Here is an 18,459-nt window from a genome sequence, read left to right on the forward strand (position 1 = left end):
AGCTTAGATATTTTTGATTAAAAAATGGTGAATTTGGCTTGCAGCATATGCTGCGGTCCGGAAAGAGTTAATCAGATTTATCAATTAGAGATCGTTAATCAAAAAGTCTGAGTATGAAAAATGTTGTGTCATGATGCATGGTAATATGCCTTTGCTCAGCTTCATAATTTAATTCTCTTTAGTAGTAATGGCATAAAGTAAGAAAAGTTATTCCTAATTGACCAAATAATGAGGTTTATTGTTTTTTTCTTCTTTAGTACTGTGAATTAATTTAGATAAGGCTTGCGACAAAAACTACAAGACAACATAAAGATTACACAGAAATAGCAGCAAAGTTCACTGAAATGAGTCTACAATTTCTAAAGTTAAATGCTCCCTTTCGAAATCACAAGTGATATCAGACAAACATACAATTTTCTTTTGCAAAAACTGAAATCAAAACGTGTAAGGGAAAGTGCCCATGCTTTACACGGTCCCAAGTTTCATAATGGCTAAATTTTTCCTATGTTCCTGCACAGAAAAAAATATTTTGTAAAAATGTTCGTAAATGTGTGTGAATTCTTATGGGGGAGTTGCGAAATGCTCGTGAATCGTATAACCAACAAACATGTTCGTAAAATTGTAAATGTTCGTAAACACACAAGAAAATTTCGTAAAATTTTGTCATTTATTCGTATTTGTTCGTAAATGTTTGTTTTCCTTTCGAACATTTTACGAACATTTACGAATAAATGACAAATTTTACGAACATTTTTTGTGTGTTTACGAACATTTACGAAAAAATGTTTGTAATAGTAGAAAAAATGTTCGTCAAATGATCATATTACGAACAATGGTTGTGAAAAAGTACAAACTTTTACGAACATGTTTGTGAGTTATACGATTCACGGGCATTTCGTAACTCCCCCATGAAATTCACAAACATTTACGAACATTTTTACAAAATATTTTTTTCTGTGTGAATGAATATGACTCCGTTATATATTTTAACTGCTCGAACTCCAAGAGAGAGAAGTTTTCACAATCGACTTTTTTATTCAACTTTTCACCATCCTAGCTGCTAAACAGTAAGAGATATTGACTTCCGGTTTTTGGTGACCCCCCCAGAAGTCAATACATTCTATCTAACTAACTTACTCAAATTACCCCCCACCCCTTCTAACCCCTCCAAAAAACATGTTTTATGACCTTGTAAAAAATTGGCCCTGACGATTTCCTTCATTTTTGGATATGTTATGGAGGTAGTCCAGCTGAACATTTCGTCCTTAGATACCTATCACCGGAAAATACGCCATCTTGAATTATTGAAGGTCAAAGGTCAACCAACCTAGAGGGCCTAATTTTCAACGGATTTGGACATTTTTGAAAGATCTTTTAATTCTGAACCCGACTGCATCAGTCACAATCGGTGATGGATCGGGAAAGTAACGGGAATAGCATTATTTTAAAAATACTGTTTTTCGAACTTTTTCAGTCTTTTGACCCATATAAAATTTAAACGGTAAGAGATATCAACTTCCGGTCTTCGGTGACCCCACCTCAAATGACATTATCTCGAAAGTAATCTCTTTGTTTTTACCCCCTCCCTCTTCATGCGTTCCCTATCCCCCAAAAATAGGCAAAAAATGAGGTTTTTCTATTTAAAGCACGACACTTTCCCCTAGATTTTAAAATATGTTTGCGATGACTCACATCGCTCACATCTATTGAAAAACATAGGAAAAATTTAATCATTATAAAGCTTGGGATCGTGTAAAACGAGGGCACTTCCCCTATTATTTTTTTAACCAAAGGGTTTTATTTATTTTTTTCTGTATTATTTTACTTGTCCAAATTGAGAGATTTAACAAACGTAGGGGAAAGCACGTCGGACGACTCATGTTACGAACAACTAATTTCTTTCAACATGTTTTTAATGAATTTTACCCATTATAATACAGGTCTGATAAAAAGTTTTGAAAGCAAGACCTATAAACAATTTTAGATTATAGTGAATAATTTAGTATCAGTCCTAATATGGATTTATACCAAGTTTGAATTCCATCTGGAAATTCTTTCTTATCTTTCAAGGAAATTGAAGTTAGTATCGATACATTTTTTCAAAATGGAAAAACTTAACTTCGTGATGTGATTAAGTCCTTTCCTATAAAAAAAATAAATACTAAAAGTGATCCATTCAGTCAAAGTTCAAAATTCGTATCAACCCAATAATCATTGAAAAAATCCAAATTATTGTCTCTATATGTAGACCTAAATGTAACTATGCGTTAAATTGCTCATACTATAGGCATCTCAAATCTATGAGTACGATACATTTTGCAAAAATAATTGTATAAGAAAAATCTGATTGAAAAAGTGGCACCGCATTCGTCAAAATTTTTATAAAACCTTGCTTCGACACTAAAGGCCTCTACACATTGGAATCACTTTTGATCAAAAACTGCTTTTTTAAAGGAAATTGTCTGCAGTTCTGTAGGTGGAAATGCAAAAATTATGTCAAACGAAAATTGTTCCTAATGTGTAGAGGCCGTAAGGCAGAATCACATTGACAATAAAATGCTCGCCGTAGCCTCACCGTATTTCGTTAATTTACGCATTTTCATTGCAATTCTTATGCAAATTTTCCATTACCGAATTACCTTATCTTATACTCTATGGTACTAGGTGAAAATAATTTAAGAAAATTTGAGAAATAAAACGAAAATTCGATAAACGGTGAGTAAAAAAAAAAGCTGTACGAGAAATTGAGCGTACAGTATTTCTTGCTCACCGTTTATCGCATTTTCGTTTTATTTCTTAAATTTTCTTATATAATTTTCACCTAGTGCCACCGAGTATGAGATAAAGTAATACGCTAATTACGCTGGAGGGTCATTAGGTCAAACCCAAAGCACAAGTTTGCAAGGGTTAAATAAATTATTATTATTATCATTAGGTCAAGTACGTCAAAGTTATAGAAGATTATTGATTAGAAAAAAAAATTCTTGTAATTAGGTATTCCCTTTTTCCTGTCTGCTCTCAAAACTTTTCACCCGACCTGTATTATAGTTTATTATCCAGTGCCTCAAATTTCCTCAAAAGAGTCATGGGTCAAATCGGTGAAATCCACCAAAAATTTAGAAAAAAATGAGTTGTCCGAAGCTCAAGTCGTTCGAAGGTAGCGCGCTGTACCTTAAGGTTCTAAGGTAAATTTGTATGAGTAAGAGCAATGTTTCTTTTTATTTTGACGCTTAAAATTTTATTTATTTTAATTTATTTTAATGCGTGACCGTTGTTGCAGTTTAATAATTATTATTATTTAAAATAATTTGAAAAATAGTAGTGTAAAAAATAAATTCGAAAAAGTCAGTCAAATGTGAAACTAGAAAAAAAAGACAAGTGTTTTATGAATAGCTTCATTTTACACAAGCATGTAAAATAGTTTTCAAGAGGAAAAAAAAATATCGCGAGAAATAAACACTGTAAAATCCGTAAAATCACTTATAGAAATTCAATGTATTTCTTAGATTTTTACCGCGTGCGATTCATTTGGAGTAAACTCTTCTCAAGTTAATTTCTTTAAGCTTTTAATTTTTTTATATCATTTTTAAAAACAGTTCGGTCAAAAAAAATTAATGAAATTAAGAAGGAAAATACAAGAGAAGAAATGGAAGCTTTATTTCAGTATTGCATCACCCCTGACGATGCAATAATAATTGAGTCAAACATTACCCACAATTTCACAAAAACATAATGCTCATAAAAATGTCGAATAAGTCAGATAAGCTTATTAAATTCTAAATAAAAAGTAAAATATACTTTTATTATAATTCATCACACATGCTTTAATAGCCTTAAAGGGTTAATGTAGATATAACAATAAAACAGAATTAATGGCGATGTGATGAGACAACAAATTTTAGTGTTTTTATCTAAAAGTTTGAAGTTTCCTCTTTAATATAAAAAAAAACAAAAATAAAATTTTAAAAAAAGCATTAAATAAAATAAACTATCTTACAGCAACCTCCGTAATTTTGTAGACTCATTTTGGCCAATAGGTCAACATAAAGGTTTGTTTTTTACAATGCTTACAATGTTTTAATTCAATTATAGTGATATCCTTCGCCTTTTTTCAACTCATTTGATAACCCTGTCTTGATGTTTTTTTCTTCTTTCTCTTCTTATCTTATGAGAAATTATTATCGATGTATAATACCAACTTCATGTGTGGGAAAATTCTCTAGTGCTCAATGTAAGGGGCAAAAAATTACTAATACGAAAGATGATAACAATAATGAATGTACTGCGAAATTTTTTTTTTTTTGATAAATCGAGGCACTATATTCTATCTATAGTGAATAACTTATAATTGTGAAATTTTTTGTCTTATCATTTATCAGAATAAATCGATTGTTCTCGACACTTCTTTGTTTCAATTTGTCTTTTTGACCTCTTTGTTAAATATTGACATGTTAAACGATTTGGAGAAATATTACACGATTTCTCTACGATATTACACAAACACGAAGAATTACAATCAATGGCTAAGAAAATAAAACAGCTTTTGTGAAATATATCTCCAATTAAATTTCAATGATTTTAAAGATTTTTTTTTTAAAAAGTCTTTTTCAAAATCTGAAACTCGAAATTCATTAGAATTAAAGCCCTCTGAAGTTTTCTTTTCGAATTTATAAATTTGATTAAATTTTTTAACTGCACGATCATGCTACTACTCATAAGATCAAATAATAGGAAAAACTATAATAAATAAGTAAAAAATGATTTTTTTTAAATTTCATATTACATGAGTAAAAATGTATGAAATAGACTGATTAGAATTTGAATAAATATAGGGGAAAGTGGTCTTACTTTGATAAAATAGAAATATGTTCAATATTCCTTCCTACTTGGAAGTTCCAACAGGAAAAAGAAGGAATATTGTTTAATTTATTCTAATTTCAATTTAATAGATCAGCTGAATTATTGGGAATTATTATTCTCCATTACTTTTCATATATTATTTGGTTTCTTATATATATAACAGTTTTTCTTTTTGTATTTGTTATATTTGTTAAGAAATGTTTCAGTTGTTATTTTCGTACTGAGCCCTATTATAAAGCTACACTGAGAGAAATCCGAAAAAGTAAAAATAAAATTCCAGAAATGTCTATTTTACCCTGCAGTATTGATCCGAAATCGGTGTAAATATTACCCTTTTTCATGTTAATTTTACCCTTAATTAGGTGTAAAATTAACATTAAAAAATGTTGATATATTTTTACACCTAAAAAGTGTTAAAGTTATGAGGAAAAATGTTAATCGCACTCTCTTTTTTTTCTCAATGTACAAAAGCTACCCTATTCCCTATTAGGATTTTTTAAAAATGGACAAATTTTCTTGCCTTAAAAACAGAAATATATACATTGATATAATTTTGCCGATTCTATCTAAATGCCATTTTTTAGTCCTAAATTTTATTTTACGGATACTTAACCCTAATCAAAGTGCAATTTTCGTAGTTTCGGATATTGTAAGTGCATTCTACATAACAACTTTCGATCTCCTTCACATAAATATAGACATTTTTTGGTTAAATATGTAACAAATGAAAAAATATGATTTTTTCCACAAACTGGTTGCTAAAAAACATAGCGTGGGTCTATAAACAGTGATGTTTAGGCTAACTGTACTCGATACCATGATAATTTAACCAACCGGGTAGAAAAAACAAAGTCAATTACTGAATTTGGTTCAAAGAATCACTTTCGTTAAAGTCTATATGGTCTACAATTGTCTAGCCTATAAAGCTAATCTAAATCGGTAAAATGATCCAGATTATCGCTCAAGAAAGGTAGAGCTCGATCCTAGGAACAATAGATTATTATCTCTCGGGGTAATATAATTCTAAATCAATTTAGGATTGTATGTAATGGACCCATCATTATGTAATAATACGAAGTTGATGAATATGCACATTACCCGTTCAATTACTTGTTATTACTTTGTTTTAAACTAATGTAATCTACAAGTAATATAGTCAAGAGCAAAAAGATTTTGTATCCATGCATTGAAAGACAAACTAAAACGCAACATTTTCCTAAATTTTGAGATAAATTTTTAATTTTTAAATCTTTAATTAGGCTTTAGTAAGTTCGTTCGAATTCCCTAATAGAGTTCTTTTAATTGAAATGGTTTTATGTGTTAAAACTTTAATATTAAAACGCAACAAATTTCTGTATAACTAAACTAAAATGGAAATATCAATACTTTTGTTTACTTTATTTTAAAGATGATCGTTGGGACCTTTTACATCTATGAAGTTTCAATAACTTTTAACTAAGAATAAAAAAAAAGCTTCAATTTGGCTATAAAATATTAAAGATATATTTCTAAGTTTAAATTTTCTCAGAATTGATAGTTAAACAAAACAAGAATATACAAGAGAAAATTATTCTTGTACTATGTTTTATGGTGGAACCCTTTAAGTAAATCTTCTCAAATGTGAAGAAAAAACCCTCAATTTACATCAACTTTATACTGAGAGAAATCCGAAAAAGTAAAAATAAAATTCCAGAAATGTCTATTTTACCCTGCAGTATTGATCCGAAATCGGTGTAAATATTATGCTTTTTAGGTGTATTAGGGGTTAAAGTTATCTTTTTTCATGTTAATTTTACTATTAAAAAGGTGTAAAATTAACATTAAAAAATGTTGATATCTTTTTACACCTATAAAGTGTTAAAATTATGAGGAAAAAAAGTTAATCGCATCCCCTTTTTTCTCAGTGTACAAAGTTTCAGTATTCGTCGTTTAAATAAAACTTACACTTACTTAGAGGTCAATATCGTTTGATATGGTATAAGCTCCAAAGTTAAAGTCAGTTTAATTTTGGCTTCAGACAAAGAGAAAACACGGATTTATACTTGATCTCATCCTCCTTATTACTTCATCAGTTGGATCAGCAATTGTCGTAGCTTCCACATCGAATCATCAGCACATCTTCTAACAACATCGAAATTCACATAGTTACTATACAAGAAGTGCTGATGAGGTGATGAGGAAGTTACGACAATTGCTGACCCCTGACGACTTAACAAAATAAATAATAATTTTAGTTATATTTAATTTTATACATTGTAGACCTGCAGAAGGAGCTATAAAACTTCGAAACGTCGTGTCAAGTAATAAAAGAGGATAAGATCAGGTCAAAAACCGTGTTTTCTCTTTGTCCAAAGTTCCACTCTTGACCGATTAGGTCTGTAGAAAACAGCTTAATTTTTATGTTAAAATAAAATTTACTGTTTGATCGTACAAAATATAAAATTTCACCATACTTAGAATCCTCAATCTCAAATATATAATCCTGACAATTTATAATAAATTCAAATATAACATAAAAGCTTTCGTTACTTATAATAAGAAAAACACTGTTTAAAAAATTTGACTAAAGGAGTGTTCCAAAAGTCCCCATTGTCCCCTAAATACATAAAACTGATCGGATTTTGTGGACCCAATTAATCAATAGAATATACGACATATAAAAAAGCTCTTTGATTGCAGTAATAGTCATTTTTTTCACGAATAAAACATTTGGCAAAAGATAGGAAAAAAGAAAGACGAAGAAATAAAATTGCCAGTCATCTGTTTAAATTTTTATCAGTTTTCTGTGTATTCTTTGTGAACAAGCGAAAAAAAATGTTGAAAAGCGACAAATCTAGGTGTTATATTGTTTCTTGAATTTATAAAATATATATTTAACAAGTTTTTAGTAAGGATTTTCGTACCTTGCCATTGCACGCTATCCCATTTGATCTGTGCATAATAACAGTCTTCTTTCACAAATTTAAATATTTTATATATGGTTAGCAGTTGGGATTTTGAATTTTTATCGTTGTTAGGAACAGAAGGACTAGACTTTGAAAGAATATTCCCGTAGAAGGAACTGCTAAAATTGTAGTCCTTCTTAAACTCACAATCACAACACGTTCCTTATCACACCTATCACATGAGGTTCTTAAAAAAATTTTATAACGATAATGACGTTCAATGCGATAATCATGTTCTTCACACTCAAGAGTAAAATCCTTACACACTTGTTCAACCTTGTTAAATAGCTTTTTATCGAAAAGCTTTTTTGGAGACTTCTGGACAGGGGTATTATCCTAGCACCAGAATTGGAGCTTTCTCCTTTACTACAGCACTTTCACACCTTTCCTCATCATCCGACAGCGATTGAGGTGAAAATCGTGAGCTTCCACCGTCTTATTGGGCACCAACAGTATTAAATTGTGCGCGGCCATAAACAAATGCCGCCAGAGCAGAAATATTTTCTGCTTATTCATCGTGATAATGCCACACAGTCGCACACATTCTTCCTCAAAATGCTTTCAATTTAATAGTCTCATAGTGTATGAGACCGGTTTAATACATCAACATTACATGTGTTCCCATCGACAATTCAACAATGTATTTTGTACATACTATATATGCACATGTTTTCCCATTTGTGTGGAAAAAATCCACCTAATTTATTTCCCACCTTTGAAGATGAATTGAAAAGTTTTGTGATAAGGAAGTCAAATGTACCTTACCCTTTAGCACACATGCAAGACAAATTAGAGATCATTTTTTCTTTAGCATTTTGTGGGCAAAAAAAAACACGAGTTCTACGTACATGAAAAGTACATTAGAAACATCTTAGAAGCGCTAATTTATGTTGTTTTTCATCATATTCAATTTACACATTCCGCCCTGTCGGAAAGATAAATACGAAATCTTTCATAAAGAGTCATAACTATTTGGAGAATTTTTCTTGTTAAACAGAATCAACACATTTAAAGAACCTTTCTCACTTTCTTTCCTGTTAAGCAGTTCTTTTTTTTTCTACAAGTCTTACCTAATTTGTATTATTCATGACGTTAAACTGTGTTATTATTTGTAACAACTTTTAGGACAAGTCGATAAAAGCTTACAAGTTAATAGATACTCCGGTCGAGATAATTTTCCCTGGATCGTCTCGAGAAATTGAATAAGGAATGAAAAAAAAATCAAAAATCTTTATTTTTGATATTTACTTTTAGTTTAGTATACGATTTGTTAATCAAGAATTTTACGTTTTTGTGGATAACACTCCCACACTGAGAAAAAAAGAGGGTGCGATTAACTTTTTTTCCTCAGAACATTAACACTTTTTAGGTGTAAAAATATATCAACATTTTTTAATGTTAATTTTACACCTTATTAAGGGTAAAATTAACATGAAAAAGGATACCTTTAACCCCTAATACACCTAAAAAGGGTAATATTTACACCGATTTCGGATCAATACTGCAGGGTAAAATTAACATTTCCGGAATGTTATTTTAACGTTTTCTGATTTCTCTCAGTGCATATAAAAGCTCGTTGTTTGTCTAGAACATATCCAATCTCTATTCCAAAATTTTTTAGAATCTTCTGAGAAGAATAATAAAGGGACAGATAATCCTAACCGGCTTATGTAGGTGAGATTCTTAACGTGAGCTAACTCGGAGTGCATGCAAATTCGATTTGGAGCTGAAGTTGGGAGACGCCATTCAGTTATCTTGAATCAAATTCGTGAAATTATACAAATTTTGTATTTAAACCAAAATATCAAAGATTTGGATGAACTGACAGAAAAGTGATATATGGGTGAAATGTAGACCAGAATGTTCTCTATAATTTTGCCGTAGAACTTGAACTCATCGATTACTCAGAAGCCAAGATAAGCGAGGTTTTTTGTTTCTTAACTCGTTTTTTCATCCAGAGTGCCCCAAATAGTCATTTGTTGAACTTCAACTATATCAAAGAATTGTTGTATTTTGTGAGACTTTCCATTTAAACCCCTATTTTAAGTGTCTTGGTGGAGTAGAGGCAGTCAAATTGGCATCTGAGTGATTTCAAAGCGTTATTATGGGAAAAATCAATTTTTTCACACTTAAACGGCAAAATCGGAGTGATAGCGTAGTCTGACCGGAAAATGATGTATGGACGAAATGTAGAGACAAATGTGCTCTACAATTATGTCGAAGTAATCATCAAAATCGGTTTAGCGACAGTCGAGATAATTGAGGTTATGTGATATTGAAATTAGTTTTTCGACTGTGGCGCCCCTGGTGTTGGTCCCACGAAGTTCAAACATTCTAGAAAGTTGTAGCATTTGGTGAGATCTTTCGTTTAAGCCCTCACTCATCAAAATCGGTCACATAGAACCGGAGATATAATTTTTTGAATTTTGTGAACTTTGACCCCTCATATTTCCGGTTCTGTTTTAACCACAGCGCGCATACGCACCATTTTGGAAACGTCCTAGACTGGACTACAACATACTAAAATTTCATTAACTTGCACAATGCCGTTTTTCAGAAAAGTGACTTTGAATTTCGATTAATTTTGACGCTATCACAGCGCCACCTGTGGTGACTTTTTGAACTTCCATCTGAAAGTGCTCATCAAGACGAAACAAAAAAGGTAAAATTTATGTCGCTATGTTAATTAGAACCGGAGATAGAGGCCGGTCAATGTTCGAACTTTGACCCCTTATAGCTCGGGTCAGGGGTTATGGATCGACTTAAGGTTTTTTTTGTTTGATAGGTATAATCAACGGCTACAACATACTAAATTTTCAGCCCGATGCACAATGGAATTTTTGAGTTATTTAACTTTTAAGATTTAAAAATTTTCTTTTTAAAAAAAGCGCCCCTAGCGGTGGTTTTATGAACTTGCGATGTTAGAAGGAGAAGTGGCATTTCACGAGAGCTTTCCAAAAAGCCCTCACTTTTTAAATTCTGACAATTAGAACCGGAGTTATGGCCATTTTAGGAAATTTTTTTTGGACCCTTATAGCTCGGGTCAGGGGGGTCGGGGGACCTTAAGTTTGGTATTGATGGAAAGCTCTAAGGCCCAGCTATAACATACTAAAATTTGAGTCCGCTGAATGCCATAGGGGCGGAGCTATTGAGAAAACAAAAAAAGGGGCGTCTTTAAAATGGCGGAAGGAGGGGTGGGGGGTGGGGGGTCTATGCACCAAGTTGCAATTTTCACCCGATATATAACCTTTGCCGAAAACCGCAAGTCGATATCTGTTGTGGAGGAATGCGGCCCTGCATGTGGAACGGGTGTGGAACGTAAGCTTCCCTCCACAATAAAATAAGACCTGTAGAGAATGTTCCTCTTTCTTCTGCGCTGACCGCCTAAGTGAACACATCACCCTAATTATTCAAGTCCAAAGTGAACTCTAACTTGTAGTGTATCAATTAAGTATCAGTGAAATAAATCAGTTTTTGGTGAATGGAAAGTGGTGTCTCTCTGTTCCTTCATATCCACTCGGCATTTGGGCTCCACCAGAGTTTCGGCGACAACGCTGGGATAGTATAAATCTAACCCTTTCTCTCCCCTTTCAGGTGAGAACATATCAAGTGGCGACAACGCTGGGATAGTATAAATCTAACCCTTTCTCTCCCCTTTCAGGTGAGAACATATCAAGTGACGACAGAGGATTGGTGTCGTGCCCAGCAGCAATTGGAAAAAAAATCGCCAATTGTACTTGAAGAGATTCATCAGCTCTAGCCTAGAGCGCCACATTGACTCCTTATTCCACTTTGGAAAGTGCCCGCCATTCACTTCATCGATTTTCCCAATCGATTAATTCCAGTACTTCACTGGAAGGCGCCGCCATCTTTGCTTTTGGAAGTGTCATCCAAAACATAAACAAACATGGAGGAAGAACTTTTGCATGTTTTGAGATCGACCAAGGAACTTCTCAAACTCCAAGCAAAAATGAGTGAGGATCAACATGCTGAGTTCATGGCTACCCTTCACCAGATGAATACTTCAAATGACAAACGCCCCGAGCTCACAATTGAAGCTCTTTCCAGCACAATTGAATTGTTCACGTACGATCCAGACAACAATGTGACATTTGATATTTGGTTTGCCAAATACGAGGATGTTTTCCGTGAGGATGCGAAGGCTCTGGACGACGCTGGACGTACAAGATTGTTACTCAGGCGTTTGGACAACATTGCTCATGCGAGGTATGTCAATTATATTTTACCGTCTGCGCCCCGTGACAAAAAGTTCGACGAGACAGTCAGTGTTTTACGCACGATTTTCGGCCGAGGTGAAAGTCTCTTTGGAAGGAGATGGAAGTGCCTGCAAATGCAAAAACGTGAATCGGACGATTATACAACATATGCTGCCACTGTCAATAGAGCTTGTGAGGATTTCCAGTTCTCAACAGTCACGCCAGACTATTTCAAATGCTTGATATACCTACTCGGGCTTCAAGGCGATGCTCATAAAGATGTGCGTACGCGACTTCTGAACAAGTTAGAGACCGAGGATATTTCTAACCTGAACCTGGAGCTCATGGTCACGGAATCAAAACGCCTTCTGTGCCTCAAGAAGGATAGTGCCCGAATTGAGTCATCCATCAAACAGGAGCCTGCTTCCATCAACAAGGTTCAGAACAAGAAGCCTTTCAACAAGGATTCTCAGCAGAAGAAGAAACCCAGCTCACCTTGCTGGTTATGCGGAGCTATGCACTACGTGCGTGAGTGCACGTACAAGGATCACATTTGCTCAGAATGTGGCAAAAAAGGGCATCGTGAGGGTTACTGTGACCTTAGTGACAGCCATAAGAAGAATCCTAAGGGTAGGAAACACTCCCCACAGCGATCTCAAGTCAATATGGTCACCAGCACACCCTGTGGACGGAAGTACATCACCGTCACAATCAACAACGTTTCGCTTTCGCTCCTGTATGACACAGGATCAGATCTGACGATCATCTCTAAAGAAAACTGGATTCAAATTGGATCACCACCACTCATACCAGCTCAGGATCATCCCTATGATGCTCAGGGGAAGGCGATTCATCTTCTGGGTGAGTTTTACCCTTCTATTTCTTGCAATAAAGTTTACAATAGAAGTGGTCGGTGTGTAGTGGCTGAGGCAAATATCAATTTGTTTGGTACGGATTGGATAGCGCTTTTTAATCTCTGGGACATCCCTATTACAAAGATTTGCAATCACGTGTCTACCACGGAAAATGCTGCATCTCATAAAGACAGTTACCCAAGGGTTTCCTCAATAACTCTTGGAAAGTATATTAAGGGTCAAGTCTCACAGCAATTAAAGTCAAAAGCGACAACGGTATTTCGTCTCGGAAGACCGATTCCTTGTCATCTCATGAAAATGGCTAATAATAAAATCCCTACGCCAATGCAAATTTCGGCTTCATTCAGAAACAATTTAGTTTTCTCTCAACTGGATAGACCTTATCCAGATGCACAATCCGGTCCCAGTACATCCCAAAAGACCGTGGACACAGTGTCTGAAGGCATTTCGGGTGTGTCAGACTACTCTGATTTCTTTTTGGTAGCATCACCCTCAGTCCAAAGCCACATGGACTTGCTAAATAATATTTTCCAATCTGAGCTGAACCCTCTTGACATTAACCCTAATGGCCAAGAACATTACCCAGACTCTGAGGAAATCTCAACCATTGATTCGATGCCCGAACCTCCAGATATCAATGGATTTCATTCATTTCTGGGATTTGAGACGTTTTATTCAAAATTCGTCAATTTCAAGAGTACACTATGTGCTCCTCTCGATCGTCTATTCCTCGAAAACACTCAATGGAAATGGACATCAGACTGGAAACAAGCCTTCCATCAGCTCAAGGCATTTCTCTCGTCCAACCTGCTGCTCACGCATTATGACCCACCTATTATTGCGCCCGGGGATGCAAGCACAGTTGGAACCCAACGTGTGACCTCTCACACCATAGCTGACGGTTCAGTAAAAACCTTTTACCAGGCTACAGTTACACTTACTGCTACCGAACATAGCTTTTCACAGATTGGAAAATCACAACTTATACAGGGACAGGAAAAGTGTCCTACGCGAGAACTGACCGACAGGATTTCGCTTTTTCCTCCTGTTTCCCAAGCGTTCCTGGTGGCACACAGGAATACGCCTAGTGAGAATACTCATAACGGCTCAGCAATGCTTCAACTTATGTCTGATCTATTCTTGAGAAGTCATTTGGCCTTGCTGAAACTTCAGGAGAAGCTATTCAACGTCAAACATGGCGTCCATTCTCGTTCCGTTGAGGAGGGAGAGAAAGTCAATGGAAAAATTCATTATCACAATGAACAATCCGGAAACACGCTCATCCGAGCTATTTTCAACCAAATCAACCCCAGCAGTGCCAATGCTGATCTTTGTGATGACAGCGATCCTGAATCTGCTAAACCAAGTGATAGAGATCAGTTACCAGATTTCTCTCTGACGAGATCCTGGTCTGCACATCATCGAATGAACCCTCGATACTCTCACGAACATCATAGTCACCCCTGCGACCAAGGATGCAGGAATGAGACGACTTTTAAAAAGGGGGGAGATGTTGTGGAGGAATGCGGCCCTGCATGTGGAACGGGTGTGGAACGTAAGCTTCCCTCCACAATAAAATAAGACCTGTAGAGAATGTTCCTCTTTCTTCTGCGCTGACCGCCTAAGTGAACACATCACCCTAATTATTCAAGTCCAAAGTGAACTCTAACTTGTAGTGTATCAATTAAGTATCAGTGAAATAAATCAGTTTTTGGTGAATGGAAAGTGGTGTCTCTCTGTTCCTTCATATCCACTCGGCATTTGGGCTCCACCAGAGTTTCGGCGACAACGCTGGGATAGTATAAATCTAACCCTTTCTCTCCCCTTTCAGGTGAGAACATATCAATATCTTTTTTAGTTTAGGAGCTATTAAGCTCCAAAGAGCGGCCGGCCGGCCGGCCGGGAACGTAAAATAGCCACATATATATATTCGTGATCAGGAAGTGGCGAAACACATTTTGGCCAAGTTTGAGCGCGATCGGACGACATGAAATTTTGTTAGGATTATAGTAGGTGAGATTGTTAAGAATCTCACCTAATAAAACTGTTCCCAAGTAAACACTTATTTTTTTTTTATTTTTCTTAAGGTTTGTGAAGGCGTGGCCTGTTTTAAATTGATGAGAACTGCACCCCGTCCACTCTGTTAGAAAGGTTATTAGAAATATAACAATGGAACACCCGTTTCAGTACTTGTATAAGTATTTCAGTAAATAAAAAATGTACAACATTTTATCAATCTACAATAGATAAAACTGAAACTCATTCGTCCTGAATGGACGTGACATTAACATCAGCGTAATACTCTCAATTCTGAGACAAAAAAGCTTAAAAATTTAGATAAAATATTTAGTGCAAAAATTACAATTACCTAGGCTGAATTATAGGCAACGATGCATCATCTATTCCAAACTTGCCTCAAACTTTTTCGGATTTCAAAGTATAAAAGGCCCGTATGATCGGATTTAAAATTAAGAAAACCTAATGAAGTTTAACCTTTTCTCAGATTTGTTATTGTGAAGTATGTATGTATTTTAAAAATAATAACTATATTTTTATCCAAAAATACGAATGTTTAGATTTTATATACATCGATTAACCAAAAGCCTTAATATTCTTATGAGATTTGAGATGAACGAATCATAAACATAGCGAAGAAATATTCATAAACTTGGTTTTCCAAGTGAATTTTATATTGGTTCAAGTACTCTAAATAAAAGTTTTGTCGAATCGGCGGCCAAATGGACCTTGTTAGAATTAGAAGTTTGTTAAAATGATGTTTTCCATATAAAATGTGAGATAAAGGTTTGCCAAATTGGTAAACAAATCAGCTTTTGACGAAATTTTAAGAAGATCCATTTGTCCACTTAATAAACTCTTTTTCAGATTAGCTTTTACCAAAAAAATGTTTATTACTGTGTGTTTAACACAAAATTACAATGATTTCATGAACATCATAAATATCGTCTTATAAGTCATAAAACCTTTCGAAAAAGGCGCAAATTCTGCAATTTTAAAAGCTTTACAGAAAACTCTGGTAGTTCATTCACTTGCTATTTCTTTATTTTAACAAAAATATATTTTCTAAGGTTTTTATTCATAAAGGTACGAAAATGATAAGGAAAAGATGATAAACATACTTTAGACAAATATTTATTTAGTTATTCTATATTTAGACCATAAATTATCAAAAATAACTCGAAAAGCAGAATAGAAGATTTAAAAGAGTTTCATTTCTTGTAAATTTAAGTCTCGGGATAACCTTTTATTAACAAGAATTATTTATTATCTTAAGAATTGGTTACGCTTCCTTTGAAATTAAAATTTCAGAAAATGGCTTGATTTTCTTCCTAAGTCTCCAAACAGTCATTATGTACAGTGTAAGTCGAATCAGGATATTTTTATATAAAATAGGCCACGCCCCTTAAAAACTTTTAGTATCAAAATGACAACAATATGAAGCACTATAAAAGTTTGTCCTAATGTAGTACCTATGATAGTGTTTCGGCAATGTGCTTAAAAATGAGAATTTAACACTAAACCTACGAAGAGCGGCCAAATTGACTGATTTAAAACTTTTTAAAATTAACACATATTTAAGTGGTACAATATCACTATCAAGCTTTATGAATTTCTTAAAATATGCATGAAAAATATTTTTCAGTGTTCAAATTTTAATTTTTCCTCTTTTTCAAGAAAAATTTGTTGAGTATCCTACCCATCCTACCCTACCGCGGTCTGTCATTTGACCGAGTGCGCTAGGAAAAACGATCATAAATGGTCGGTAGGTTTAGTGTTAAGATGAAACATGGCCACATTTAGGGTAAGTGTGCCAAATTTCGGCATAGTTGCATGCAAGCGTCAAAGTCTCAAGTTTGAAATGTAATATTTTAAATACAAATTGATTTTTTTTATTCTTTCTTTTGTAAGAGTGTTGCTTGGAACCTTGTATACAGTTTATTGCCTTTATTTGCTCTAAAATCATTCTTAATATATTTTAAAATGAATAAAAATGTAGACATAGCTTTGGTGCCCTATTTCGGCCACCTTCATTCTCATGGTTCCTTGCCCTTCGGGAATTCTTCCAATATCTTTTTCACGTCATCTCGTTTGTCGAAGCTACATTTTTTGTTATTCTTTTGCATTGTATAATCTCTAGAATACGTAAAATCTAAAAGTTCATGGAAATTCGAGGAACAAAAAAGGTGGCCGAAATTGCAAGCTGGCCGGAATATGGCACACTTACCCTAATATTATTTCATAGAGCATTTTTAAAAATTAATAAATAGGGTGAAAGGAACGTCTATTGACACTTTAAGAACTCGTATCAGCACCTATTGACACCCTACTCTTTACCATTTGGGATATGAAATTTGAACATCTCTGTTTATAGTAAAAGGTATATTATAGAAAAAAACGTTATATTTCTTATATTTTACTAGATACATTAAATAATTTTCAACATTTTGACAAAAGTGTCAATAGGGGTTCCCTGTCGAACAGACGTTCCTCCGACCCTAGTATTTGATTAAGTTAACTAATAGTCTTCTAAGATGAGTGACTCATTTTTCTAATCAAGAAAATCTTTCTGGCACCCGCCAAATTATTTTTATATTCTATACCATTAATTGTTGAAAGTTTCGAAATGGTAAATAGAATACTTAAAAATTTTCATCTCATTTAGAATATATCTTATTTTCAAAGAATATTACACAAAAAGCTCTTCCCCTAGCTAGGTCGTCACATCTTAGCCATACGATAGTTGATTATTAACCTCACAAGACGAGATGACAAATGGTAAACCAGCTTTTTGCAAACAAAGAGAAAATTCGCATCGTTTGAAGGTTCACTCTGTGCGAACCATGCCCACATTCCCCTAGATCGTATTAGTATTTCTACTCATATTACTTTTCACTAGACGGTTTTGTAGTTGAATGTATTCCTAATCTCACAATTTCCACTTAGAAGCGTAATTGTAGCACTATGTTGATAACATTGGTGAGCATGTGCATGTTTTGTAAAATAAGAGATAATTCAAATTTGCAATTATTAGCGTAAAAGAAAATTTAATTAAATTATGCATGTAATAGATAGATAGATTAAAGAAGCGGCTATCCTTTCGTGCAGATACCCTACCAGAAAGGTAATCTTTCATCTTCTATTCAGCTTTTTTCCAAACTTCAAATTTTTCACGTGTACAATGATTCGGCAGACAAATTTTTATCTTCTGTGTACCACACCTTTCCTTTTACATTTAGTTATTAGGAGTTCAGAACAAACAATTGTTTTCAATAAGCTTGATTTCCTGAGAAAATCTTTATCAGCAACCTGATTACAGAGTAGCACATTTTATAGAGGAAAAGAAATTCCTGGAAATCTATATCTTAAGATGGAACAAGTGTTTCTTCGTATTATCTTTGCCGGGATGAAGAAAAGGAAATTAAGAATTTATTGGAACACCAACGTCAAATTTGTGATAAAAATATTTCTATTTATAAGAGAAGTAATGCGGAATACATAATCTAATAATAATTTTGGCACTGTGTCATATTTTACGCGTGTCTT

The 18,459-nt window shown here is 34.0% G+C and overlaps 1 protein-coding gene across 3 annotated transcripts in view; it reads right to left on the reverse strand.

The window, feature by feature from the left end:
- LOC129799016 (kelch-like ECH-associated protein 1B) overlaps positions 1-18,459 on the reverse strand; it is a 39,035-nt gene that overhangs the window by 14,353 nt on the left and 6,223 nt on the right. Inside the window, exon 1 of one of the 3 annotated variants that reach the window (XM_055842598.1) lies at positions 7,764-8,283. The exons of the other annotated variants lie outside the window; for them this stretch is intronic. Coding sequence (XP_055698573.1) covers positions 7,764-7,799 — 36 coding nt within the window. The 5' untranslated portion in view covers positions 7,800-8,283. Of the gene's footprint in view, positions 1-7,763; positions 8,284-18,459 lie in introns of those variants that run through there. 3 annotated transcript variants of the gene reach the window in all.

The sequence above is a fragment of the Phlebotomus papatasi genome, chromosome 1 (genome assembly GCF_024763615.1).
Source record: "Phlebotomus papatasi isolate M1 chromosome 1, Ppap_2.1, whole genome shotgun sequence".
In the NCBI taxonomy this organism is placed as follows: domain Eukaryota; kingdom Metazoa; phylum Arthropoda; class Insecta; order Diptera; family Psychodidae; genus Phlebotomus; species Phlebotomus papatasi.